Here is a 27,746-nt window from a genome sequence, read left to right on the forward strand (position 1 = left end):
GTGTTGGGGCTGGTTTTGTTTAACTTTTTTATTAATGATCTGGATGAGGGGACTGACTGTAATTAAGTGTCAGTAAGTTTTTAGATGACACCATGTCAGGCAGGAGTGCTGATCTGCTTAAGGATAGAAAAGCTCTATAGAGGAATCTGGATTGACTTGATCGATGGGTCATATCCAATTACGCGCTATTCAACAAGGCTAAGTGCTGGGTTCAGCACTTGGGTTGTAACAACCCCATGCAGCAGTACAGGCCTGGGAAAAGCGGCTGGAAAGTTGCCCAGCAGAACAGGACCGGGGTACTGGTCAACAGCCAGCTGAACATTAGGCAGCAGTGTGCCCAGGTGACCAAGAAAGCCAACGGCACCCTGGCCTGCATCAGAAACAGGGTGACCAGCAGGACTACAGAACTCAGCACTGGTGAGACTGAACCTCAAGTACTGTGTTCGGTTTTGGGCCCCTCACTACAAGAAGGATACTGAGTTGCTGAAGTTTGTGCAGAGAACAATGAAGCTGGTGATGGGTCTAGAAGATAAAACCTATGAGGAGTAGCTGAGGGAACTGGGGATGCTTAGTCTGAAGAAAAGGAGGCTGAGGGTAGACATCACTGCTCTCTACAACTACCTGGAAGGGGTTGCAGTGAGGTGGGTGTTAGTCTCATTTCTCAAGAGAGAAGTGATAGAACATGAGGCAACAGCCTCAAGTTGCACCAGGGGAGATTCACATTGGCTATCAGGAAGGGTTTCTCCACACAGGTTAGACACTGAAACAGGCTGCTCAGGGAAGCAGTGGGATTGCCATCCCGGGAGGTATTTAAGAAACATGTGGATGTGGCAGTTAGGGACACGGTTTAGAGATAGAGTTGGCAGTGAGGTAGATGGTTGGACGTGATGATCTTAAGGGTCTTTTCCAATCTAAGCGATACTGCCATAACAAAAATATAACAATCACCATTAAAAAGTAAACAATTTAAATTCCAATAGTGGTTCACTATCTTCACATATGTAACAACTGACTATTGGGATCATCTACTTCAGTGAAGTTATATGCCACCCCAAAGGAATGAATTCAACATCTGATAGATAAGGATTTTCTAGGTTATGCTATCACTTCCCTATTTAGTTGTGCATTACAAAAAAAAATAGTTTAGATCTGCCTTAGGAATAGATGCCCTTTTGTCATGGTAAACATAGAAACAATTGAAGGTTGGAAAGAGAACAGTATCTTCATTATTTTCCATTAAAACAGAAATACTACAAAGCTCTTATAAGAAAAATAGAGTAGTATCTATTCATTGAAAATCATTTGGAAAAATGTTAAGTATTAACGAGGTATGTTTTGCAATAAAATAAAAATATTGAAATAAATATTGAAATAAAAATACTAGGAAAATGTGCATTAGGAACAATTTTCCTTCTACATACCTTTGCAACTCCAGCCCTATGAGCGCCTTGTGATTCCATGTATGCTAGGTATTTGTTGAAATCCCTGAATTCATCCATCGAAGGCTTAAAAGTCATGATTTTGCAGCTTGGGTTTGGAGGACTATCTGAGATGACAGCCTCCATTGTGGCTCAGTTTCCACTGAAAAGTAAAATAAAATAACATCACATATACTGAAGAGAACAATCTTCTATTAAACAACATCTGAGATTCAGCGTATGTTTCAAATTGGAAAAGGGTTTTCAAAATCCCCTGCCCATGCTTGTATAAAAGGCACAAAAAGGATGTTTACTTTTTCTCCCCACTCCCTAAAGACCACTTGGCCCTCACCCAGAAGGGACACTACCATAAGCAACGTACCGGTTTGAATTTACAACACATTTTTTCAAGTTATCACTTAACACCATACTAGCATCCTCCTGTGCTGATCCATCCACAGGTTCTCTGTAGACAATTACATTACACAAGTATAACCTAGAGCAGCAAAGCTACTCTGGTAATAAAATATTATTACTCCCATTTAGCATATGGGGAAATTGATTACTGACTTTCTAGTCACACTGCAAACGTAGGGAAAGAGCACATGGATTTTCTAACTCACATGTCAGTGTTTCAACAGCAATTGTATCACCCCTCATTCTCCAAAGCCTTTTCAACAGAATCAATGCATGCAGTAGATACAGAAAGATGACTGGCATTTCCCTTCATTTCCATGACTACATTAAGGATGGTTAAAGAAATATTTTAGTTTCATATACTAAGATACAGAAATAATGAAAGGACTGGTCTTTGTGCCACTAACAGATATAATTTAGCTTCAGAAGGTATAATTTCCAACTCTACCTCACCATGTGCCAACAAGGAGTAAAACATATTGTTCACAAAATCCTTCCTTAATCTTACTAAAAACTTAATCCAAAATACAAGTAACTCAGCTTTGGCTAGCTTTCTAGTGATTTTGCTGTCTCATTCCTCATCTTCTCCATCTGCAAAACATATGCATCCATGGTTTCGTTGCCACACCGTTACCTTAAATTTTGCTTCTGAGTTAGCTGTTAGCCACCTATTTCATTAGTTTCACATCTCTCCTAGCTTGGGTTTGTACAAATCACTGCACGGGAAAACAGTATGTGGAAGATCCCTTTATGTCTTTGTATGTTTTGTTCTCCTACTGGCATTCCAACATTTAGCCTGCTTTTTGTGTCCCTATCTTTCTTTAAGTTTTTGCCTTCCCGCATCCCCCAGCATACCACTCTCCATTTCTAATGCTTAGATTTCTTTTTTCACACTCCCACCTTCCATAACATCCTGCTCTCCATTTATTTGCATCCCTGTCTGAACTCAAATTCACTAGACTTCTGCAAGTCTCCCATGCCGGAAAAATCAGTATCATTTTAATTTGGGGTTATTTTTGTATTTATCAAGTCCATATAGGCAACGACACCTCACAATGTGCAACTGGAGTAACTTCCCCTGGTGATAAACAGCTGGCATGTATCTAACACACTCTTCACTTATTCCCACCCATTAAAGATCCACATGTAAACTTACTACAATGACCAGTACCAGGTCAAGAAGACTAGGTTATAAACAAAGGTGAAGTTATGCTTGCCTTCATTGCACAGCACAGTATACAATAGCTACTATTTATAATTCTTTACTGACAATGAGGTGATACTTGAAAAAGGGTAACTGAGCAGGATATGTGATCTCTCCCTAATCAGCTTTTAGACTTTCAGCTTTACATGTATTAAATGTACATGCACGTGAGTGTAGTACACACAAACACACCACCTCTAAAAGAACCTGCTATTTCTTCTTGGCAAGAAATGTAATAGTATTTCATTAATTTTCATTTTACACCTTTAACCTATTTCATTGACTGTATACAAGACAGACTGCAGTCATTAGGTATTTTATCACAGCACAGAGATTAACATCCTTCCCTAAACTCTTCACTGTTTTCTAATATTATTGGTTCAGTTCTAGGGGGCTTCAAGCGGAAGCAGAGGGAGTTGATTCATGCTCTAGACCTGCTTTTTGGGGGGAGGATTGTTCTTGTTTTTTTAAAACCAAGCAACTTCAGCAGCCCCACTTATGAATTTGTATTTTCTAATCATTAATATTCTTTCCCTCAGTGGAAAGGTAAGAACTTTTCAGATGTGCATTTTATTCACTTAACTGGCCTGTACCAAGTCAAGCACTCCTAAACCTAACAATTCCTAAACAAAGTTATGCATTAACTTTAAAGTTGTTTCTTTTTTGCAAAAAAACAGTAGTTGGAATTGTTAACCAAAAACTGTTGTATCAATACTTCAACACCGCTCAGGCATACAATTTTGTCCAACCACCCTCAGAGCTACTACTTCTGCTTAATTCCGTAATATTTGTAGAGAATACAAACACTATGTATTTGTATTCTGATACAGCAGAGGGCTGTGCAGCCACCCAAAGGGACCCAGACAGGCTGGAGAAGTGAAATGACAGTAACCTCCAGTTACAGAGTAACAACCCCAGGCACCAGCACATGCTGGTGGCCACCCAGCTGGAAAGCAGCTCTGCAGAAAAGGACCTGGAGGTCCTGGTGGACACCAAGCTGAACATAAGCCAGTAGGATGCCCTCGTTGCTAAGAATGCTAATAGTATTCTTGGCTGCATTGGCAAAGTATCATCAGCAGATCAAGAGAGGTGATCCTTCCCTTCTACTCAGCACTGGTGATACCCGGAATTCTGTGTCCAGGACAGGACCACCAGTACAAGAGACATGAGCATACTGGAAAGAGTCCAAGAGTGGGCCACTGAGATGGTGAAGAGACTGGTGCACCTCTCCTACGAAGGAAGGCTGAGAGAGCTGGGACTGCTCAGCCTGGAAGCAGGGAAGGCTCAGGTGGTGTGAGGTGTGTTTTCTATGTGTATAAACACTTAATGGGAAGGAGTGAAGATGAAGCCAGGTTCTTTCCACTGGTGTCCAGTGGTCCAGTGACAGGACAAATAACAATAGGCACAAAATGGAAAAAAAAAACCTGCTTTAGCCAACCCTCCTTCAGCAGTGGGGTTGGCCTAGACCTTCTCATGCTAACTTGACAACCACACATACCAGCATGCTTGCCTTGCTGCTGGATTCCTCAAATCTTGTTTGCAAGACCTACTGAAGTGAAGATACTAACAAGACTTTTGGTGGTGGTGGTGGTTTTTTTTGTTGTTGTTTGGTTGGGTTTTTTGTTTTGTTTTTAGAGTTTCTTGAACTGAGACAAAGCTCAAGCACACAGCTGACTTGTACTGTGAGGAAGCTGAATCTTTTGTCAGAGGCAGAATCTCTTTCAACTAATCACAAAGATGTATGTATAACATTGGAAAGGCAGAATTTTTGCATAACTCTGAGCATGTAAAAATCCTATCTTAGGGTCCAGTTCACTATCCAAGGACCACACAGACCAGCCAACTTTGTTATTCTTGGTGGAAATAAACTGTCTGATCCATGCTCCTCTGTAACCCTTCTTCCTCACTAAAAGACGTTTTCTCATTTTGCTCAGAGAAGTTGTGGACGCCCCGTCCCTGGGCAAGGCCAGGTTAGATAGGGCTTTGAGCAGCCTGGTCTAGCAGAAGGTGTCCCTGCCCGGGGCAGGGGGGTTGGAACTGGGTGATCCTTAAGGCCCCTTCCAATACAAACCGTTCTGTAATTCTATGATTCACACACTTGTTTATCTTTGATAAACACAGTGTGTGTTCAAGTGTTCCTTTAGCAGATACTGGTATACAACCTCTTCCATTTAGGAGACAGAAACATTATAAAAGCTACACAGTACTTGCTATGCTAAAAGTCCATTTACTTCTTAATACATAAAGCTATTCATTTTATAGTTTCTCAGAAATTTAATACCTTTGCAGTTATGATACAGTCTACCAGCTGAAACTTAAATTCATTCTACAATTGAACACAAAAATAAACTATGCTACAAACCAACTAGAAAATATTTAAAAATAAGTCTTCTGTGTTCAGTTATATTAATTTCTAAACACTATGTAATTCTCTCACCAAGTTTGTGGAATTCAATGGTCTTACATACTTTCTCCCACATACAAAAAATCAGTTGTATCCTGCCAAATCGTTAAAATAAGAGATCATGAAACAAGGCTCAGTATAAAATCCAAGAGGCCTTCAGAGCAGTTTGTTGTTGTTTTTGTTTGTTTCTTTTGCAAACATTGCATGACTAAGGTGCCATTCTACAGTAAAATCCATACTGCAATCCTATGATTGCAGTAACTATGATTGCCTTCACTATACCACTTAAGTGTATGGATATCCACACACTTCGGTGTATGGATAACTACCTGTTCTGGGATACTACCCAGAGCTGTACAAGCTAAGAAATAAGGTTCTTGTAGTGTTATTACTTAAAACTACGTAATGAAAATGTGCAAAACACTAGTACATATGAAGCTAGAGAAACAAGGGCAGTATGTCCATTTTAACTGCACAATATAAAAGAGAAAGTAGCAATATATATGCAGGGATTTTTACTGCTATTTTAAACCAATAATATTAGCACTGTAATCTGACATTTTCTGTCCCCTTACAAAACAGAATTGCATGTTGATAAGACTGTCCATGACTATCAAGAAAAGCAGACAGTAATATGAACAAGTGAGAAGACGTACACCACTCAAACTAGCATGCATTAGTACTTTGCATAACATTGAAAGAAAGATAGATGCTTTATAGCTAATCACAGGAAAGCTTTAGTCAAACATGTTCAATTTAACTATGAGCCTGATTCAATAAACTGCAGTCTGCCCACAAACCTCCGAAGGTATTTATACTTGAAGGTAAACTAAGTAAGTTTGTGGGTGACACTGAATTGGGAGGAGCAGTGAACTCCCTCAAGGGCAAAGAGGCTTGCAGAGAGATCTTGACAAATCAGATGGCTGGGCAATCACCAACCACATAAAGTTCAACAACAGCCGGATCCTGCACCTGGGAAGGGGCAACCCTGGCTACACATACAGAGTAGGGGACAAGAGGCTGGAAGAGCAGCCCCACAGAAAGGGATCTGGGGTTCTGGTCAACACTAAGATAAATATGAGTCAACAGTGTGCCCTGGCAGCCAAAAAAGCCAAATGGACCCTGGGGTTAGCACAATCAAGCACACAATTGCTAGCCTGCTGAGGGAAGCGATTGTACCCCTCTGCTCTGCTGATATGACCTCACCTTGAGAGCTGTGTGCAGATTTGGGTGCCACAATTATACGAAGGACATAAAACTGTTAAAGAGCCTCCGAAGATGACAAACAGTTTAGAGGGCAAGACGTATGAGGAGCGGCTGAGGTCCCTTGGTTTGCTCAGCCCAGAGCAGAGCAGGCTGAGGGGAGGCCTCAAGGCGGCCTGCAGCTCCCTCACGAGGGGAGCGGAGGGGCAGGCGCTGAGCTCTGCTCTCTGGGGACAGCGACAGGACCCGAGGGAACGGCATGGGGCTGGGACAGGGGAGGGTCAGGCTGGGTGTTAGGGAAAGGTTCTGCGCCCAGAGGGTGGTCGGGCACTGGGACAGGCTCCCCATGGCACTGGTCACGGCACCGAGCCTGCCGGAGTTCCAGAAGAGTTTGGACAACACTCTCAGGCACATGGTCTGATTTTTGGTGATCCTGTGCAGAGCCAGGATTTGGACTCAATGATCCTTGTGGATCCCTTCCAACTCAGGATATGCTACGATTCCATGATTTAAAAAAAATATACATTTCAGACCAACCTCAACAAAAAGTAAACTATTGTCAGTGTCTCTGCCTTCAGTTTTTTTTTAAAGCACGGGATTCTCATTATAAAGTGTTAGCCAACATTTTTAAGTAATTACTAAATACTTTTTTTTTTTGACAGAACTTGAAGAAAATTATCAATTTTTCCCTTAACCTCCCATTTTCAGGAGTCTGTTGGGGGGGGGGGGGGGGGGAGTGGTTTGTACAGCCAGCTCTGCAAGAGTCAGAAAGGAAACAGGCACTGAGAAAACGGGTCTTAATCTATACTAATAGCTCAAACAGAAGCTTTAATTATAACATAAATAAAAACTCCGTAAGTTTATCCAGTAACTTTTTCACAGATAAAGACAGATTCAATTCTGCATTTTCCTACATAATTTTTTTTAAAGCTTATTAGCTTAATTTCTAAATTCACAGATTCACAGATTTCTCTAGGTTGGAAGAGACGTCAAGATCATCGAGTCCAACCTCCGACCTAACACTAAGTACTCCACTAAACCATATCCCTAAGCTCTACATCTAAACGTCTTTTAAAGACCTCCAGGGATGGTGACTCCACCACCTCCCTGGGCAGCCTGTTCCAATGCTTAATAACCCTTTCGGTAAAGAAGTACTTCCTAACATCCAACCTAAACCTCCCCTGGCGCAACTTTAGCCCATTCCCCCTCGTCCTGTCACTAGGCACGTGGGAGAATAGACCAACCCCCACCTCTCTACAGCCTCCTTTCAGGTAACTGTAGAGAGCGATGAGGTCGCCCCTGAGCCTCCTCTTCTCCAGGCTGAACAAGCCCAGCTCCCTCAGCCGCTCCTCGTAAGACTTGTTCTCCAGACCCCTCACCAGCTTGGTCGCCCTTCTCTGGACTCTCTCGAGCACGTCCATGTCCTTCCTGTAGCGAGGGGCCCAAAACTGAACACAGTACTCGAGGTGCGGCCTCACCAGAGCCGAGTACAGGGGCACAATCACTTCCCTCGACCTGCTGGCCACACTGCTTCTTATACAGGCCAGGATGCCGTTGGCCTTCTTGGCCACCTGAGCACACTGCTGGCTCATATTCAGCCGACTATCCACCAATACTCCCAGGTCCTTCTCGGCCAGGCAGCTTTCCAGCCACTCATCTCCCAGCCTGTAGCTCTGCTTGGGGTTGTTGCAGCCCAGGTGCAGGACCCGGCACTTGGCCTTGTTGAACTTCATGCAGTTGACCTCAGCCCATCGCTCCAGCCTATCCAGATCCTCCTGTAGAGCCTTCCTGCCCTCGAGCAGATCGACACACGTACTTAGCTTGGTGTCATCTGCAAACTTACTGAGGGTGCACTGGACGCCCTCATCCAGATCATCGATAAAGATATTAAAGAGGACCGGCCCCAGTACCGAGCCCTGGGGGACTCCACTAGTGACCGGCCTCCAACCAGATTTGACTCCATTCACCACAACTCTCTGGGCCCGGCCATCCAGCCAGTTTCTAACCCAGCGAAGCGTACGCCAGTCCAAGCCACGAGCAGCCAGTTTCTTGAGGAGAATGTTGTGGGGAACGGTGTCAAAAGCCTTACTTAGGTCAAGGTAGACCACGTCCACAGCCTTTCCCTCATCCACCAAGCGCGTCACTTGGTCATAGAAGGAGATCAGGTTCGTCAAGCAGGACCTGCCTTTCATAAACCCATGCTGACTGGGCCTGATCGCCTGCTTGCCCTGCAAGTGCCGCGTGATGACCCTCAAGATAATCTGCTCCATGAGCTTCCCCGGCACTGAGGTCAAACTGACAGGCCTATAGTTCCCCGGGTCTGCCCTCCAGCCCTTCTTATAGATGGGCGTCACATTGGCTAGCCGCCAGTCAACCGGGACCTCCCCCGATAGCCAGGACTGCCGATAAATGATGGAAAGCGGCTCGGCCAGCTCCTCCGCCAGTTCTCGCAGTACCCTCGGGTGGATAGATTCCATTTGACTCCCTGTATTTTGTGAAGCAAAAAGTTGCTTCAGGGAGGTTTAAGTTGGATATTAGGAGAAATTTCTTCACTGAAAGGGTTGTTTGGCATTGGAACAGGCCACCCAGGAAAGTGGCTGAGTCACCATCCCTGAAGGTCTTCAAGAAATGTGTAGATATAGAACATAGTAGCATGGTTTCATGGTGAACTTACCATTGCAAGGTTAGTGGTTGGACTTGATGATGTTGGAGGTTTCTTCCAACCTAAGTGATTCTATGATTCTATAGAAAGTACTGCAACAGTGCATATAGTCCAAATACAGACATATAGACAAATTACATGAATGACTTTCAGGTAATCAGAAACATAAAATAGTTTGTATATGCAACTGAGAGTGCAAGTAGTTAATTCTTAATCCAATTTTTGCATACTTACATTTGAACTGTTCCCATAATAATAGCAAGTATGCATGCAAATTGTGTAACTGATTTATGTACCTGCCTTAGGAAAAGGAAACTTAACAGATTTGAAATTCCTGATAAATAGGATCTTATTTCTGGTATTCATTCACATTAACTGTTGAAACAAATGTACAGGTCACAATGGGTATAACTAACTCATTTTACAAATACAAGACAATCTCATGATTAGGCATGTATTCGTCAGACATCCAGCAGTCATCAGAAAAAAAAAATCAATTAAGTTTAAAAATGTCATAAGTATTAAAGTATTTGATGAATTAAAAAAGCTTAAGGAACATGAGATCTGGTAAGTGACCTTATTCTACAGCTCTTAGAGTCATCTGAATTTCACTATAAATCTCTAAAAAGTTTGACAAACTTCATTTCAAGTTTGTATTTCTATGTCACAGTACTACCCCTAAAGCAATTATTTCCAAAATACAAAGTGACCTATTTTGAACACAAATACCGAACTGAAAAATGACCTAATTAATTCTATGGACATTCATCCCCCGCACCAGGCTTAAAGCACACAACAACGTCTTAAGAAAACTAATCTGGAGCAAGAAAATATATTTTTTTTTCTCATTATTATTTGCAACCGGTATTTCAAGAGGTTTTAGCTTTTGATGAAAACAAAGACATGAAATCTATAGTCCAAGCTGAGTAGAGCATGTAGCAGTCTCTAGGAACAGTAATCGCCAGTCCAACCTGTCCAGTTCCCTCAGACGCTAACAGCAGGTCTCTCAGAAAAAGCAAGTGAAGGGGTAGCTTATATTTATCCTTTTCCAGAATAACATCTCAGTCTTCAGCACTTCACAGCTCAGGGAACAATGAGGCAAAGAGGATGTTTTTTGCATTTGAGTTGCTGATTTTTTTTTGCTCATGACTTAGAAACTTTGTAGGCCTTTAATATTCAAAAAAAACTTTTGACAAAGCCCTCCACAATCAATATATACCAAATGAAGCATCTCCAGTATGCTTTAAATATTTCACTTTCTAGTTTCATCTGACATCTCACATGTATGTTGTAAACAATTGTTTACCTTTTCTATTTACTTTCAGACCATACATAGCTTAAAGACATCTACCATCAGATCATTCAATCACCTCTTTTCTAGGCTCAAGACTCCTAGTCTCCTCACAGAAAATCCATTTCATTAGTTCCAGTCATCCTTACAACCTGTTTCTGGACCTTACCTAGTTTTAGCAATTTACTCAGTTAGTGGAAAAGGGTGCCAAAGCCACAGACAATATTCAACGTGCAAGTAAACCATGAATTCAAACAACGGAGCATCAACATTTGCAAGTTTAGGTGCAGTCCTCACAGAAGCCACAAGCAGCTTTTAAAAAGCTAATTTATAAGCCCTTAGAAGTTCAGAAAAAAATTCATTGATAATGCAGCCTATAACATTGCTGGGGATACAAACAGCAGGTGGCAGCCCTGCTGTTTTCATTCTCAGCTATGATAATGATACCACAAGTGAGCTCCATCCTAAAAGTATTTTTTACGCAGTCCTGCCAGGTCTCTCACACTAAATGCAACTCCCAAAGAAGCTCCCTAACTATATGGCAGATTACTAACCACCTTTACAGATCTCCTCGCAGAAGATACTCTTGTGCACAAACATTTTGGATTTCAGAACTCCTTAAGATCAAATCATATGCTTTTTTGAGGGGGGGAACATGCTAGGTTAACAGTGATACTCTTTCACAAGCTGCCATCACACGGCAAATCCTTTACTAGGTGAAGAACAAAGACAGGACAAAGTAAAAAGTGTTAGTCTTTACAGACTGCGAAACAAAGACATATTTTCCCCCCCCCGTGACACTTACAGGACACCTGAAGCTACAGACTTTATCATGGGTGCGTGTACTGGGTCTGGCTTGGACGAAGTTAACTCCCCCTGCAGCAGCCCACACAGTGCTGTGCTCTGCACCTGTAGCCAGAGCAGCCCTGATATCACTCCAGTGTTGTGTCTGCTGCTGAGCAATACTGGCGCCGCACCAGGACACCCTCTAACCCTCCCCCCCCGCCCCAAACCCCCCACCCCCCCAAGCCAGCAGGCTGGGGTGGGCAAGAGGTGAGGAAGGAACATCACCAGGGCAGCTGATCTAAACCGACCGAAGGAATATGCCACACGATGTGGTGTCACACTCAGTAATAAAGGGTGGAAAAAGGAAGAATAGGGGAGGGGGAGCTCTTGTTATGAAAACGTCTGTTCTCCCAAACAACGCCTATGTGTGTTGAGGCCCTGCTTCAAGGACGTGGTCAAGGATTGCTGGTTTGTGGGAAGCAGAGCGTAATTCCTTTCCCCTCCACTTCCACGCGGCCTTTGCTTATTTTTGTTTTTCCTTTTCCCCTTTCCCTTTAGTTAAATTAATAATAATTTTCCCTTAATAATTATTTTTCCTTTAACTAAATTATCCTTATCTCAACCCGTGAGTTGTTTCTTTCCTTTTCTTCTTCCCCTCCTCTTCTGAGGAGGGGCAGTGAGAGAGCGGTTGTGGTGGAGTTCAGCTGCTTAGCAAGGTAAGCAGCTTCCCAGTGAGCATTTCACCCCTCATTAAAGATTTTGTAATTCGAAGAAGTCATGCAATTCCCCTACCCTCACATCCCATTCTAAGTTACCGTAGACCCAGTACCAAGCAGCCAGGGAAGGGTCACACTCGCCCTTCTGCTGTTGTGACTGTAAGTACGCACACTAAAGTGAACTACATGACCAAGAGCACACGCATGGTATAGTCACTGGACGCTTCCACGGTTTGCTACAACACAGCAGCCGAGAAACCACGTCCTCAGCTCTGGCAACCAAAAGCCTCCTCGCTCCAAAACGATATACCTTCCAGAGCAGAGGCAGATAGCCTAAAATGAACTGGCAGGCTGGTACATGGGAGCCATGCGGCTCTGACCTGCAATATTCTAGCAGGTGTGAGCAGCAAGAAGAAAGGACCAACACTGTGCCTATGTTGTGCTTGTAGCTCTACAATATCACTTTGTGATGCGGAAAGTTCAAGGAAGAACTTGTTAAACCATACATTTAACATTTGTACAGCAGCAACCTGTGAAGATTTGTATCTGAGTAAATCTAGATGAGACTTCCACAGGGAGAACAAGAGAACACTGTGAGCTTCCCACTATCACCAACTTACACAAGGAATACCTACAACACTAAAGGTGACAACTGTGTTACGACAGTTGGTTTCCTCTACTCTTTTCTCTAACTTTCAATATTCTTACAGATCTCACTTGTGAAATATTTGCCATCATTTATTCAGATCAAATACTTCAAATAGTTCAATTTGGAATCAAACTGAAACATTAAGAAAATCCCTAATGCTTAGGGATAGAACTCTTCAAATCTTATTTCTATTCTTTCACAGCTCAGTTTGCAGACTTCTAAACTTTATCCCAATTTTAATTTTAAATCAAAATTACCATCTTTTTTTCCGAAACAATTTACCAATCTCCAAAACCATAGGCTCATTTACAATTTAAACCACTTATAAATTACCTTTTAAGCAAAGAACTAAACAGTGAAAGTGAAACAAAACCTGATCCACCAGGGTAATCGTTGCCATATAGCATCTATTAAAAACAGGCGTGTTTGCCAAGGTTCTCCTAAGAAAGGGTATCTGCTAACAACTAAAACTTCAACTAGACAAAACCCAGTGGAAAATCATAGGTCTACTGAACTAAATCGCAACAGCCTCAGTCAAGCAATTCTACATGCTAAATGCAGAAATGTCACAAAGGAACTAGAGCACATTTTGTTCATGAAACTCCTTTAAAAACAGCAACAGCCAATGAAGTATATCCTGTCATGCCTGACAATCACAAAGTGAAACCAATTAGACTTTGAAGAACTTCTTGCAATATTCAGCCTTCACAAAAAGATGTGTTCTTAATTCTAACTCTTTAACATCTTAAACAAAAAAAGTTGGCAATTGTTCTAATCTACTGTTGTACAGTGTATTTTCTTCAAAAAATATTTTCTTAAAATATACTGTATGTTATATTTTCCTAAATAAACTGTACCCCAAGAATTAAAATTAAACAGAATTAAGGATAAAAAATATGAATGCTTGCCTAAGTCAGTAGTAGGATTACTCATGCAGACAATGAACTTACCCACTACGCCTAACATCGCAATTTTAAACAAGTGAAAAAGTTGGAGCAAAATGCAATCTTACAACAGAATGAAATACAGCATACGGGAAGAAACCTAAAGTCTGTCCTAACAATTTATACACCAAAACTACAATAAGCATTCATAAAGCACTCTGGACTTCGTTTCAGCAACTTCTTATGAAAACCTTCATTGTGATTTGATTACACAACAACTACTATCTTTCCTCAAGTACAAAACACTGCATTTCTTCAAAATACCTTGATTATTAGCCAGTCTCTGAATCCAAATGAAAACCAAGAAAAGAATTCAAAATATCACTCAATTGTTTTGAAATACGAAATACTGAGATATCAAGTTGCCTTGAAAGTTGTTTTCACTAGATATGAATTAAAATCTTATATTAGTTACAGCAAAATGTGTTATACTTGAAGCTCCGTGCAGACTGAAAATGTGTTTGAAAAGGCAGTAGCTTTCAGGATGAGGGAGGTGGGGAGAGACTAGGACCTTCATAAAGCTAATCTAAACAAAACCATATGCCTCATTCAGCATTATACTGAAGAAACACTAGCAAAAGACACTTACAGAATAAAGCAGAAGTTTCTAAGTAAGTTAACTGCAGTACTTAGTAGCCCAATCAAGCGCCATTCAAAGTGAGAAAGTCCTAAAAGTACTAAATCCCCTTGTTTTTAAATAGTTAGGTGGGAAGTCACAGATTTTCTTTTTCCTGCATAATTACTGGGCTAGCCCATAACAACTTAGGGAGATTATTATAATTAGTACTTGACAATGTAATATTCTGAACTGAATGCATTACTTTGGTAACTGTACATTTAGATTTGGTGTAAAATCGTTTTACCTTCTTTAAAAAAAAAAGATTAAAAAAATAATTACAAAATTCTGTACTCAGTCACCAAAAATTGAGGCTTATAAATTACAAGACCTGACTTTTTTTTTTTTTCCTATTCTGCCATACTCATCATAAAAACTAAGAGATCAAATCAAAGGGTTTTTTTTGTTTGGTTGTTGGTTTTTTTTAAGTAGACACCAAATAAAGGTTATTCCCTTACACACATTGGCTCTAATTCTGATCCAGCTGCTATTCAGTCACATCTACTTATCCAGATAAGACATATTATTTCCTGCATTGGTCCCAAGAAAGGAAACTCCTCTTACACACACCCATACCCTCACTTCAGTAAAAGGTAGCCATCTAACAACCTACTAACAACCAAGAAATCAGCACCACCCCAAAGCTGAGAGTAAGATGAGCATGACTGGCAGTAGTTCAGTTCAGTCTCACTGCAAGTAGTGAAAAGCAAATCGTGCTGGTGTTTCCACAGCCTCGTGTTTGGAAGGTAAGTCTGTGAGGTGTGGCTGTACTCCCAGCTGGTTACTGCAGTTCAAGGCAGAATCTGGGTAAGGCCCAAGATGTATTTTACTTCTATGTATGATGACCACAGTCATCAACACGTTCTCAGTTCATTAAAAATGTAACCAAGAAAACACTGTAGGGTGACAAAAATTATCCTGCATTGGGCTGCTGTTAATTTTTTCTTATAGGAAGTGTTTTAGCTTAAAAACTTCTATTCTAGTAACCACCAGGAAACTTCTGTTGCTGCTGTCACTAACGTCTTGGAAGGGGGGAAAAAAGGTGTAAATCTACAGTTCAGCAATACCGAAAACACACGCTGTTCACTTCCCGGAGGCAGCTGAAGATTTTTAAACAACAAAGACACCCATTTTCCCCTTAATTTCAGAAACAAAGGCACGAGGCCGGCTTTCCGCACCGAGACACGCAACTACCCTGGGAGAAGCAACTCTCTGCGCGCACTTCCCACCCGGGGCTCCCAGTCGGAGGCGGCGGGGAGGGAGGGAGCAGGCAGGCTCGGGGGAGACACGAACCGCGGTGCCGGGACGCTGCGAGCTGGCGGCGAGCAGGTGCTGCTGAACGCGTGCCTCGCTCCCTCCGGGGACGGCTCCGACGTCGCGCGGCTGCCGAGCACCCCAACTGCGCGGAGAGATGAATGAACCGCAGAGACCCCGCGGAGCCCCGGGCGGCCTCTCCCCTCCCCGCCCGCCCCGAGCCCCCCAACACCGCACCGCCAGCCCCGCTCCCCCTCCCTCCGCCGCCCGCCGCCGCCACCTGCCCACCCCCGCCTGCCCGGCCCGCTCCGCCGCGGCCCGCTCCCGGCCCCCAGCCCCCCTGAGCCGACCACGGGCCCCGCCCCGGGGCCGCCGCCCGCCCCGCAGCCCCCCAGCACCTGTCCGGGACGGCGGTGGTACCGGCGCGGTGCGGGTCCCGCTGCCGCCGGACGGACGCACCGGCGCTACCCCGCCCCCCGCCCCCCGGCTGCTCCGCTCCTCCCCTCCCCGCCCGGGACTTCTCGTTCCGTGCGCGGATGACAGCTGCGCCGTGCGCATGCGCGCGCCACTCGCACGCCCTGAGGGGGGGGGGTGAAAAAGCGGAGGCCCGGGGGGGGGGGGAGCACGTGACGGAGGCTGGCGCCGACGTCACGCAGCCGGCAGCGGTGCCGCCCCCGGGGCCCGCCTGGGTCACGTGGTTCCCCCTGCTCCCCCCGCCCCGCCCCGCAATCTGTCCTGTAGCGGGCTCAAAGTGTCCCTCACAGTGTTACCACAGAATATAAATACCTCTGAAGGAGCACACTGCCCTTTTTCAAAAGTTACGTAGTCGTGCGTGGGGACTAGGTCGGTGCCTTACCTTGATTAAAGCAGCACAGTACTTTTCACAGAATCATTAAGCGTGGAAAAGCCCTCCAAGATTATCTGGTCCAACCGTCACCCCACCACCACTGTTACCCACTAAACCATGTCCCTAATCACCACGTCCAACCTTTCCTTAAGCACCCCAAGGGACGGTGACTCCACCACCTCTCTGGGTGACCCCTTCCAACGCCTAACCACTCCTTTTAAGGTGAAATTTTTCCCATTTCCAACTTGAAATGAGAAATTTCCAACTCACCGATCACCTTCTTTATTTTAATGGGCTCATCTTAAAAGTACCCATGAGTTTGCTGACGTTCTAGGGCATGAGAAATATTTTTTATCTTACTGAGATTTAAGCAATCTTTTTTGCACTTTCTTCCTGCCTTTCATGTTTTGGACTGCGCAATAGGTTAGTGTTGGCTACTAACAAAAACACTACTTCTGTGACCACAAACACTGAGAAATAAAAGGATGAATCTCCTAAATTCCCGTCTGTTATAAATGAAGATACAACTCAATCTGAATTTAGTAATATTTGTAAAAGGCAAGTAAACAGCCCTGAGCCCGCACGAATCCTACATTCTACCAACACGCACGCACAACCGCCGAACTTTCTAAATATATAGAACATCGCTTTTACATATTCATAAGAAACCCGAGTACGCCTATACATATGTATGAACCATCCTCCCTTCGTATTATAATTATCTCGTCCAGAGCGCAGGGGCGGCTTCGACCAGCTCCCTCTTCTTCTGCGCATGCTGTGCCCGCCACAAGGTTCCCGAAAGTAACAAAATGTGATCGACACTAACTTCTGCCAGGCCGTCTTTTCCCGTGTTTCGTTAACCCTTGAAACCACACTAATAATATGATTATCATATAACATTAAACAACAAATTTTAACAGTTTACTCAGTGTTTTTCATTGTTCTATATCAGTAACTGCTACTTCTTTATTGATGACATAACTTCATTATATGTGTTACATCCCATATTGAGGACAGGCTCCCTTCTTATACTATTCGCCCCACAGCAGTCCTTTTCCACTAACTCTTCATTGGTCAAACAACTTAGCCCGGCAACCAGCAAACCCCCAGCAACTTCCATGCCTTAACGGCGGGAGAACAAGCAACCCGAGATGGCAAGGCGTCTCCTGAATCACCCTTCTTTGTTCCCTCTCAACTCTTTACATTCCTGATGGCCTCATCGTTAAGAGTCTGATGTTATCATCAACCATGGGGCTTGCCGACCCCCATGGCCACACTCCCACATCTCCCCCTTCTTTATTAACATCAACCATCTTCTTGACACGAATTATTACTCCATATATCACATTTCCTTTTGTTTTAAGTTGCGAGCTCAATATCTAGGCACCGCAAGCTTCTGAAATCATACTATAGGCTTCTCTAGCCCTTTGGACTTAGTACAAAGACCTGAATTTCTGGGTCAGCCATCTCATATATGAGTGTAAGAGTTAATTATGCTACCAAAAAGATGTTCCAGGAAATCAAACCACAAAAGTGGCCTTTCTGCTGTATGATAGTGTGAACAGTACATGTCTTCCACCCTGTCTGGCTGATGCTGGAAGCCACTTCCGCTTGAGTAGTCATTTTCTACTCAAGGAAGTTACAAGCTTGTCCTCCACGACTTCTCGGGGACCCATTCTCATGGGGACTTTTATTTTTCTTCTTAATGTAATCCGAAATTCCTGTATTGTTTGTCTTGGCCTATCACTGTGCATTTCCAACGACAGCATAGCTCTGCCTTTTCTATGCTCTTTCTCTAGGCAAAGATGGACTGCTGTCCACCTGCCAACATCATTCCAAAGCCTTGTCCTCTTCAAGCTGAATGCACCAAGCCCCCTCAGAATCTCCTCACATCTCATATTCTCTGGCCCTGAATGATCTTGCGGCCTTCCTCAGGACTTGTTCAAATATGCCAATGTCTTGCACCTACTGGGGAGCCCAGAACTGGCACAGCACGGTATTCCACACAACTAGTTCAGAATACACCATTTTTGTTCCTAAATGTAGGTTACTTCTACACTGTGCAGGAACAATACCAGGAAACCTTTCCAGAATTCTAAGCAATGTGTTTCCTTAATATCTCAGTAGCACCACTATCTAAAGATACGGCAGGTTTTGACGCTGAAAACTTCTCTGGTAGAATTCCACTGCAATACTACCTAAAAGACATGAGAAGGCAGCAACCACTAGGAAGTAAAGTGCTTCAACACCAAGCAAAGGAGCTGATTTTGCTATGCTCCTGATACTGTCTAGAGAGTGCAGGTTGCTGCCGCTACTATTACACTACACTGAGCTATAAGTACGTTAACACGAAAGTTGGCTGTTTGGGTGTAATCCTGGCTGAAACTTTCTGAAGACTGTATGCTTAATTAAAAGTGTGCAATTCAATAGTGTAATATGTGCTATGTTGGCTACACAGGGAACACAGAAGTTTTCCTGAACAACGTATGTTTTGTCAATTTTCTATCTTTGTCCTAGGGCTGAGGCGTGTCCTCCCGCACTGGCTGGCTGTCATTCTGAAAAGAACTGACTGTCAGATGGGTGAAAATGCAGTGCCGTAATTATTAGCCAGGCACTTCCTTCTACCTGCCCCTTTTTCTGATGCGATGCCTACCCTCGCATGGGCCTTGGAGGTCCTAAGTCCAAGGACTAACCCGACAGGTCATGGACATTCCCTCGCTCCTGCCATCTTACAGGGATGTGGGCAGCCACCGGAACATGGGCCCCTTCTCCTGGGACACGGGCTCCTATGGGGCAACCCACGGTCATGGGTTCACGCTTCTCTCCCCCCTTCTCCTGGAGCATCAGCCTCCCCAAACCCATGGACAGCAGCACTCACTCGCCACGCTGCCTTTCCCGTCACCGGTCCACGGGATGCACGCTCTAGATGAAGTTAGCCGGGGAACGGAAGGAGGCTCTTCTTTTCCTGCGCTGGTCTTGCACCTTCTTCCTTGGCTGCGGGTGCCCGAGCTCTTGCAGGCGGAGCTGGTAGAGGCGCTTCAGGCACCTCACCATGAAGGCAACATTGGCCTCCATCCGGCAGAGCAAGTTACAGTCACTTAGAGCATCCTTTCCGCAGCGGTCTGTCCGCACGGCAACTGAGGCCAACCGGCCTGTTCCCTGGAAGCAACAAGTGAAGAGGGCATGGATGAGGGCTTGCAGGGTGAAGAATTGTCCTGCTGAGCTCGGCTTCCCCTGGCGCGTCCAGCCTTGCAGGACTGCCCCTGGCAGCAAGTGGGGCTCACAACACTGCCGGCGGGCCCCAGGCCACGCCTGGGGCTTCCAGCAGCTGTCAGCCCTGCGGCTGGACAAGTCCCTGGGGAAGAGGCAGAGGGCATCCTGGGGCCTGCTAAGGCTTCTTTATACATGCTGGGTTTTGTTCTTCCTGGCAAGCATTCATGGCCAAGGTCCTTGTGGTTCCCTGCTCCCTGCAGGCTGGCCCTTTCCTGCGCGCTGTGTCTCTGTCACTCACCTGTCTGCGGAGTCTCCTTGCTCTTCTCCAGAGGCCTTCGGCAAGCGGTGCCACACAGAGGAGACAGATGGCTTCCCAGTTTCTACAAAGCATCCAGACACTCCCGCCGTGGGCAAGGTATTCCCAGAAGTAGCCCAGGGGGTAGGGCAGGTCGGAGGTCTGGTGCTCTGTGCTGAGGGGCTGTTGTTTCGGGCCCTCATCAGGGACCACCGTGCTTAGCCTGAGCCGGATCCGGCTGGGGCAGCTGGAAAGGCCGAGGCTGCAGGGCCAGTTGGGGACCTGGTGCTTGGTGCCAAGGCTTCTGCTGACCCTGACCCTGTCCCCACGGTGTCTGCAAAGGCCAAGGCCACCTGGGGTAAATGAAGCCATGGCCAGAGCCATGGCCAAGAGGAGAGTCAGGCTGAGCTTCATCCTGTGCTCTCCTGAGGAACGCTACCAGCACTGGAGACGGCTGTCACGCTGAGCAGAGCTCTGGCAGTGACCACCAGCACTGGCAGCTGTGGCCAGCCGCAGCCTGATGTTATGCCCGGCCCTGTGATGTCACAGGGCCTTTCACTGTGAGACCGGCAGGTGATGGAGGCTGTGGTGAGGCCGGGGAGGACACAGGCAGGCGGTCTCTGAAGCCTGCTGCTGCCGCTACAGGCCGCACAGGGGGGACTGTCTGCCCAGTAGGGCGGTGGGCCTGAGCCCCGCGTGTTTTGGGCCATGCCCTGAATTTCTCAGTGAGAAGGAGAAGTGGCCAGAGCCACATCCAAGCTGGGCAGCCATGGCACAGTTCTCCTCAAAACGCTCTTGTGGGCGGAGTGGAAGCCCCCATTAAGAGGAAGGCCCCAAACTGGCTGTTGGCTGAATAAAATCATAGAATCATTAAGGCTGGAAAAAACCTCCAAGATCATCTGGTACAACCACCCTCCTACCACCAATGGGGATCATCTGGGGGGATCAACTGGGGGATCATCTGGGAGATGAGACGCTGGAGAGCAGCCCCGCAGAGAGGGATCTGTGGGTTTCGGTTGATATCAAGTTGAATACGATCCAGCAGTGTGCCCTGGCAGCCAGGAGGGCCGACCATATCCTGGGGTGCATCAAGCACAGCACTGCTAGTTGGTCAAGGGAAGTGACTGTCCCGCTCTGCTCTGCACTGGTGTGGCCTCACCTCGAGTACTGCGTGCAGTTCTGGGCACCACAGTAAGAAAAGGACGTGAAACTGTTGGAGAGTGTCCGGAGAATGGCTACTAAGATGGTGAAGGGCCTGGAGGGGAAGATGTATGAGGAGCAGCTGAGTTGACTTGGTTTGTTCAGCATGGAAAAGAGGAGGCTGAGGGGAGACCTCATGGCAGGCTACAGCTTCCTTGCGAGGGGGAGCAGAGGGGCAGGCGCCGATCTATTCTCTTTAGTCACCAGTGATAGGACCCGAGGGAATGGAGTCAAGCTGTGACAGGGGAGGTTCAGGTTGATGTCGGGAAAAGTTTCTTCACCAAAAGGGTGGTCACGCAGTGGAACAGGCTCGCCAGGGACGTAGTCACAGCACCGAGCCTGTTGGAGTTTAAGAAGCGTTTGGACTGTGCTCTCAGTCATATGGTCTGAATTGTTGGGTAGACCTGTGTGGAGGCAGGGGTTGGACTCAATGATCCTTGTGGGTCCCTTCCAACTCAGGATATTCTATGGTTCTATACCAATATCACCCACTAAACCATGTCCCTAAGCACCACATCCAACCTTTCCTTAAACACCCCCAGGGACAGTGACTCCACCACCTCCGTGGGCAACCCATTCCTACGTCTGACTGCTCTTTCTGAGAAGAAATCTCTCCTAATTTCCAACCTGAACCTCCCCTTGCGCACCTTGAGGCTATTCCCTCTAGTCCTATTGCTAGTTACCTGCGAGAAGAGGCTGACAGCCAGCTCCCCACACCTTCCTTTCAGGCAGTTGTAGAGAGCAATAAGGTCTCCCCTGAGCTCCTCTTCTCCAAACTAAACAACCCCCGTGCCCTCAGCCGCTCCTCACAGGACTTGTGTTCCAGGCCCTTCACCAGCTTCGTAGCCCTTCTCTGGACATGCTCCAGGGCCTTGATGTCCTCCTTGTAGTGAGGGGCCCCAAACTGAACACAGTACTCGAGGTGCAGCCTCACCAGAGATGAGTACAGGGGGACGATCACCTTCCTGGCCCTGCTGGCTACACTATTCCCGATACAAGCCATTTCTATGTCACAGTACTACTCCTAAAGCAATTATTTCCAAAATACAAAGTGACCTATTTTGAACACATAAATACTGAACTGAAAAATGACCTAATTAATTCTATGGACATTCATCCCCCGCACCAGGCTTAAAGCACACAACAACATCTTAAGAAAACTAATCTGGAGCAAGAAAATATATTTTTTTTTCTCATTATTATTTGCAACCGGTATTTCAAGAGGTTTTAGCTTTTGATGAAAACAAAGACATGAAATCTATAGTCCAAGCTGAGTAGAGCATGTAGCAGTCTCTAGGAACAGTAATCGCCAGTCCAACCTGTCCAGTTCCCTCAGACGCTAACAGCAGGTCTCTCAGAAAAAGCAAGTGAAGGGGTAGCTTATATTTATCCTTTTCCAGAATAACATCTCAGTCTTCAGCACTTCACAGCTCAGGGATCAATGAGGCAAAGAGGATGTTTTTTGCATTTGAGTTGCTGATTTTTTTTTGCTCATGACTTAGAAACTTTGTAGGCCTTTAATATTCAAAAAAAACTTTTGACAAAGCCCTCCACAATCAATATATACTAAATGAAGCATCTCCAGTATGCTTTAAATATTTCACTTTCTAGTTTCACCTGACATCTCACATGTATGTTGTAAACAATTGTTTACCTTTTCTATTTACTTTCAGACCATACATAGCCTAAAGACATCTACCATCAGATCATTCAATCACCTCTTTTCTAGGCTCAAGACTCCTAGTCTCCTCACAGAAAATCCATTTCATTAGTTCCAATCATCCTTACAACCTGTTTCTGGACCTTACCTAGTTTTAGCAATTTACTCAGTTAGTGGAAAAGGGTGCCAAAGCCACAGACAATATTCAACGTGCAAGTAAACCATGAATTCACACAACGGAGCATCAACATTTGCAAGTTTAGGTGCAGTCCTCACAGAAGCCTCACAGAAGCAGCTTTTAAAAAGCTAATTTATAAGCCCCTAGAGGTTCAAAAAAAAATTCATAGATAATGCAGCCTATAACATTGCTGGGGATACAAACAGCAGGTGGCAGCCCTGCTGTTTTCATTCTCAGCTATGATAATGATACCACAAGTGAGCTCCATCCTAAAAGTATTTTTTACGCAGTCCTGCCAGGTCTCTCACACTAAATGCAACTCCCAAAGAAGCTCCCTAACTATATGGCAGATTACTAACCACCTTTACAGATCTCCTCGCAGAAGATACTCTTGTGCACAAACATTTTGGATTTCAGAACTCCTTAAGATCAAATCATATGCTTTTTTTGCGGGGGGAACATGCTAGGTTAACAGTGATACTCTTTCACAAGCTGCCATCACACGGCAAATCCTTTACTAGGTGAAGAACAAAGACAGGACAAAGTAAAAAGTGTTAGTCTTTACAAACTGCGAAACAAAGACATATTTCCCCCCCGTGACACTTACAGGACACCTGAAGCTACAGACTTTATCATGGGTGCGTGTACTGGGTCTGGCTTGGACGAAGTTAACTCCCCCTGCAGCAGCCCACACAGTGCTGTGCTCTGCACCTGTAGCCAGAGCAGCCCTGATATCACTCCAGTGTTGTGTCTGCTGCTGAGCAATACTGGCGCCGCACCAGGACACCCTCTAACCCTCCCCCCCCGCCCCAAACCCCCCACCCCCCCAAGCCAGCAGGCTGGGGTGGGCAAGAGGTGAGGAAGGAACATCACCAGGGCAGCTGATCTAAACCGACCGAAGGAATATGCCACACGATGTGGTGTCACACTCAGTAATAAAGGGTGGAAAAAGGAAGAATAGGGGAGGGGGAGCTCTTGTTATGAAAACGTCTGTTCTCCCAAACAACGCCTATGTGTGTTGAGGCCCTGCTTCAAGGACGTGGTCAAGGATTGCTGGTTTGTGGGAAGCAGAGCGTAATTCCTTTCCCCTCCACTTCCACGCGGCCTTTGCTTATTTTTGTTTTTCCTTTTCCCCTTTCCCTTTAGTTAAATTAATAATAATTTTCCCTTAATAATTATTTTTCCTTTAACTAAATTATCCTTATCTCAACCCGTGAGTTGTTTCTTTCCTTTTCTTCTTCCCCTCCTCTTCTGAGGAGGGGCAGTGAGAGAGCGGTTGTGGTGGAGTTCAGCTGCTTAGCAAGGTAAGCAGCTTCCCAGTGAGCATTTCACCCCTCATTAAAGATTTTGTAATTCGAAGAAGTCATGCAATTCCCCTACCCTCACATCCCATTCTAAGTTACCGTAGACCCAGTACCAAGCAGCCAGGGAAGGGTCACACTCGCCCTTCTGCTGTTGTGACTGTAAGTACGCACACTAAAGTGAACTACATGACCAAGAGCACACGCATGGTATAGTCACTGGACACTTCCACGGTTTGCTACAACACAGCAGCCGAGAAACCACGTCCTCAGCTCTGGCAACCAAAAGCCTCCTCGCTCCAAAACGATATACCTTCCAGAGCAGAGGCAGATAGCCTAAAATGAACTGGCAGGCTGGTACATGGGAGCCATGCGGCTCTGACCTGCAATATTCTAGCAGGTGTGAGCAGCAAGAAGAAAGGACCAACACTGTGCCTATGTTGTGCTTGTAGCTCTACAATATCACTTTATGATGCGGAAAGTTCAAGGAAGAACTTGTTAAACCATACATTTAACATTTGTACAGCAGCAACCTGTGAAGATTTGTATCTGAGTAAATCTAGATGAGACTTCCACAGGGAGAACAAGAGAACACTGTGAGCTTCCCACTATCACCAACTTACACAAGGAATACCTACAACACTAAAGGTGACAACTGTGTTACGACAGTTGGTTTCCTCTACTCTTTTCTCTAACTTTCAATATTCTTACAGATCTCACTTGTGAAATATTTGCCATCATTTATTCAGATCAAATACTTCAAATAGTTCAATTTGGAATCAAACTGAAACATTAAGAAAATCCCTAATGCTTAGGGATAGAACTCTTCAAATCTTATTTCTATTCTTTCACAGCTCAGTTTGCAGACTTCTAAACTTTATCCCAATTTTAATTTTAAATCAAAATTACCATCTTTTTTTCCGAAACAATTTACCAATCTCCAAAACCATAGGCTCATTTACAATTTAAACCACTTATAAATTACCTTTTAAGCAAAGAACTAAACAGTGAAAGTGAAACAAAACCTGATCCACCAGGGTAATCGTTGCCATATAGCATCTATTAAAAACAGGCGTGTTTGCCAAGGTTCTCCTAAGAAAGGGTATCTGCTAACAACTAAAACTTCAACTAGACAAAACCCAGTGGAAAATCATAGGTCTACTGAACTAAATCGCAACAGCCTCAGTCAAGCAATTCTACATGCTAAATGCAGAAATGTCACAAAGGAAATAGAGCACATTTTGTTCATGAAACTCCTTTAAAAACAGCAACAGCCAATGAAGTATATCCTGTCATGCCTGACAATCACAAAGTGAAACCAATTAGACTTTGAAGAACTTCTTGCAATATTCAGCCTTCACAAAAAGATGTGTTCTTAATTCTAACTCTTTAACATCTTAAACAAAAAAAGTTGGCAATTGTTCTAATCTACTGTTGTACAGTGTATTTTCTTAAAAAAAATATTTTCTTAAAATATACTGTATGTTATATTTTCCTAAATATACTGTACCCCAAGAATTAAAATTAAACAAAATTAAGGATAAAAAATATGAATGCTTGCCTAAGTCAGTAGTAGGATTACTCATGCAGACAATGAACTTACCCACTACGCCTAACATCGCAATTTTAAACAAGTGAAAAAGTGGAGCAAAATGCAATCTTACAACAGAATGAAATACAGCATACGGGAAGAAACCTAAAGTCTGTCCTAACAATTTATACACCAAAACTACAATAAGCATTCATAAAGCACTCTGGACTTCGTTTCAGCAACTTCTTATGAAAACCTTCATTGTGATTTGATTACACAACAACTACTATCTTTCCTCAAGTACAAAACACTGCATTTCTTCAAAATACCTTGATTATAAGTCAGTCTCTGAATCCAAATGAAAACCAAGAAAAGAATTCAAAATATCACTCAATTGTTTTGAAATACGAAATACTGAGATATCAAGTTGCCTTGAAAGTTGTTTTCACTAGATATGAATTAAAATCTTATATTAGTTACAGCAAAATGTGTTATACTTGAAGCTCCGTGCAGACTGAAAATGTGTTTGAAAAGGCAGTAGCTTTCAGGATGAGGGAGGTGGGGAGAGACTAGGACCTTCATAAAGCTAATCTAAACAAAACCATATGCCTCATTCAGCATTATACTGAAGAAACACTAGCAAAAGACACTTACAGAATAAAGCAGAAGTTTCTAAGTAAGTTAACTGCAGTACTTAGTAGCCCAATCAAGCGCCATTCAAAGTGAGAAAGTCCTATCTAAAGATACTATCTAAACTATCTAAAGATAGGGCAGGTTTTGACGCTGAAAACTTCTCTGGTAGAATTCCACTGCAATACTACCTAAAAGACATGAGAAGGCAGCAACCACCAGGAAGTAAAGTGCTTCAACACCAAGCAAAGGAGCTGATTTTGCTATGCTCCTGATACTGTCTAGAGAGTGCAGGTTGTTGCCGCTACTATTACACTACACTGAGCTATAAGTACGTTAACACGAAAGTTGGCTGTTTGGGTGTAATCCTGGCTGAAACTTTCTGAAGACTGTATGCTTAATTAAAAGTGTGCAATTCAATAGTGTAATATGTGCTATGTTGGCTACACAGGGAACACAGAAGTTTTCCTGAACAACGTATGTTTTGTCAATTTTCTATCTTTGTCCTAGGGCTGAGGCGTGTCCTCCCGCACTGGCTGGCTGTCATTCTGAAAAGAACTGACTGTCAGATGGGTGAAAATGCAGTGCCGTAATTATTAGCCAGGCACTTCCTTCTACCTGCCCCTTTTTCTGATGCGATGCCTACCCTCGCATGGGCCTTGGAGGTCCTAAGTCCAAGGACTAACCCGACAGGTCATGGACATTCCCTCGCTCCTGCCATCTTACAGGGATGTGGGCAGCCACCGGAACATGGGCCCCTTCTCCTGGGACACGGGCTCCTATGGGGCAACCCACGGTCATGGGTTCACGCTTCTCTCCCCCCTTCTCCTGGAGCATCAGCCTCCCCAAACCCATGGACAGCAGCACTCACTCGCCACGCTGCCTTTCCCGTCACCGGTCCACGGGATGCACGCTCTAGATGAAGTTAGCCGGGGAACGGAAGGAGGCTCTTCTTTTCCTGCGCTGGTCTTGCACCTTCTTCCTTGGCTGCGGGTGCCCGAGCTCTTGCAGGCGGAGCTGGTAGAGGCGCTTCAGGCACCTCACCGTGAAGGCAACATTGCCCTCCATCCGGCAGAGCAAGTTACAGTCACTTAGAGCATCCTTTCCGCAGCGGTCTGTCCGCACGGCAACTGAGGCCAACCGGCCTGTTCCCTGGAAGCAACAAGTGAAGAGGGCATGGATGAGGGCTTGCAGGGTGAAGAATTGTCCTGCTGAGCTCGGCTTCCCCTGGCGCGTCCAGCCTTGCAGGACTGCCCCTGGCAGCAAGTGGGGCTCACAACACTGCCGGCGGGCCCCAGGCCACGCCTGGGGCTTCCAGCAGCTGTCA

General features: G+C 44.8%; 1 protein-coding gene across 11 annotated transcripts in view; it reads right to left on the minus strand.

Moving 5' to 3' along the window:
• The window catches only part of KDM4C (lysine demethylase 4C), a 286,621-nt gene extending 270,513 nt beyond the window's left edge, over positions 1-16,108 (minus strand). For 6 of the 11 annotated variants that reach the window (XM_083816580.1, XM_083816581.1, XM_083816582.1 and 3 more), the window contains exons 1-3: positions 15,963-16,107; positions 15,604-15,709; positions 1,422-1,581 (exon numbers count right to left, since the gene is read on the minus strand). In XM_083816580.1, coding sequence (XP_083672706.1) covers positions 1,422-1,565 — 144 coding nt within the window. In that variant the 5' untranslated portion in view covers positions 1,566-1,581; positions 15,604-15,709; positions 15,963-16,107. Of the gene's footprint in view, positions 1-1,421; positions 1,582-2,041; positions 2,065-11,404; positions 11,429-15,504; positions 15,710-15,962 lie in introns of those variants that run through there. The other 5 variants (XM_083816573.1, XM_083816576.1, XM_083816577.1 and 2 more) reach the window with 5 other exon arrangements.
• Between the last annotated feature and the right edge of the window lie 11,638 nt (positions 16,109-27,746).

This window comes from Anser anser (assembly GCF_964211835.1).
Source record: "Anser anser genome assembly, chromosome: Z".
NCBI classification, from domain to species: Eukaryota; Metazoa; Chordata; class Aves; order Anseriformes; family Anatidae; genus Anser; species Anser anser.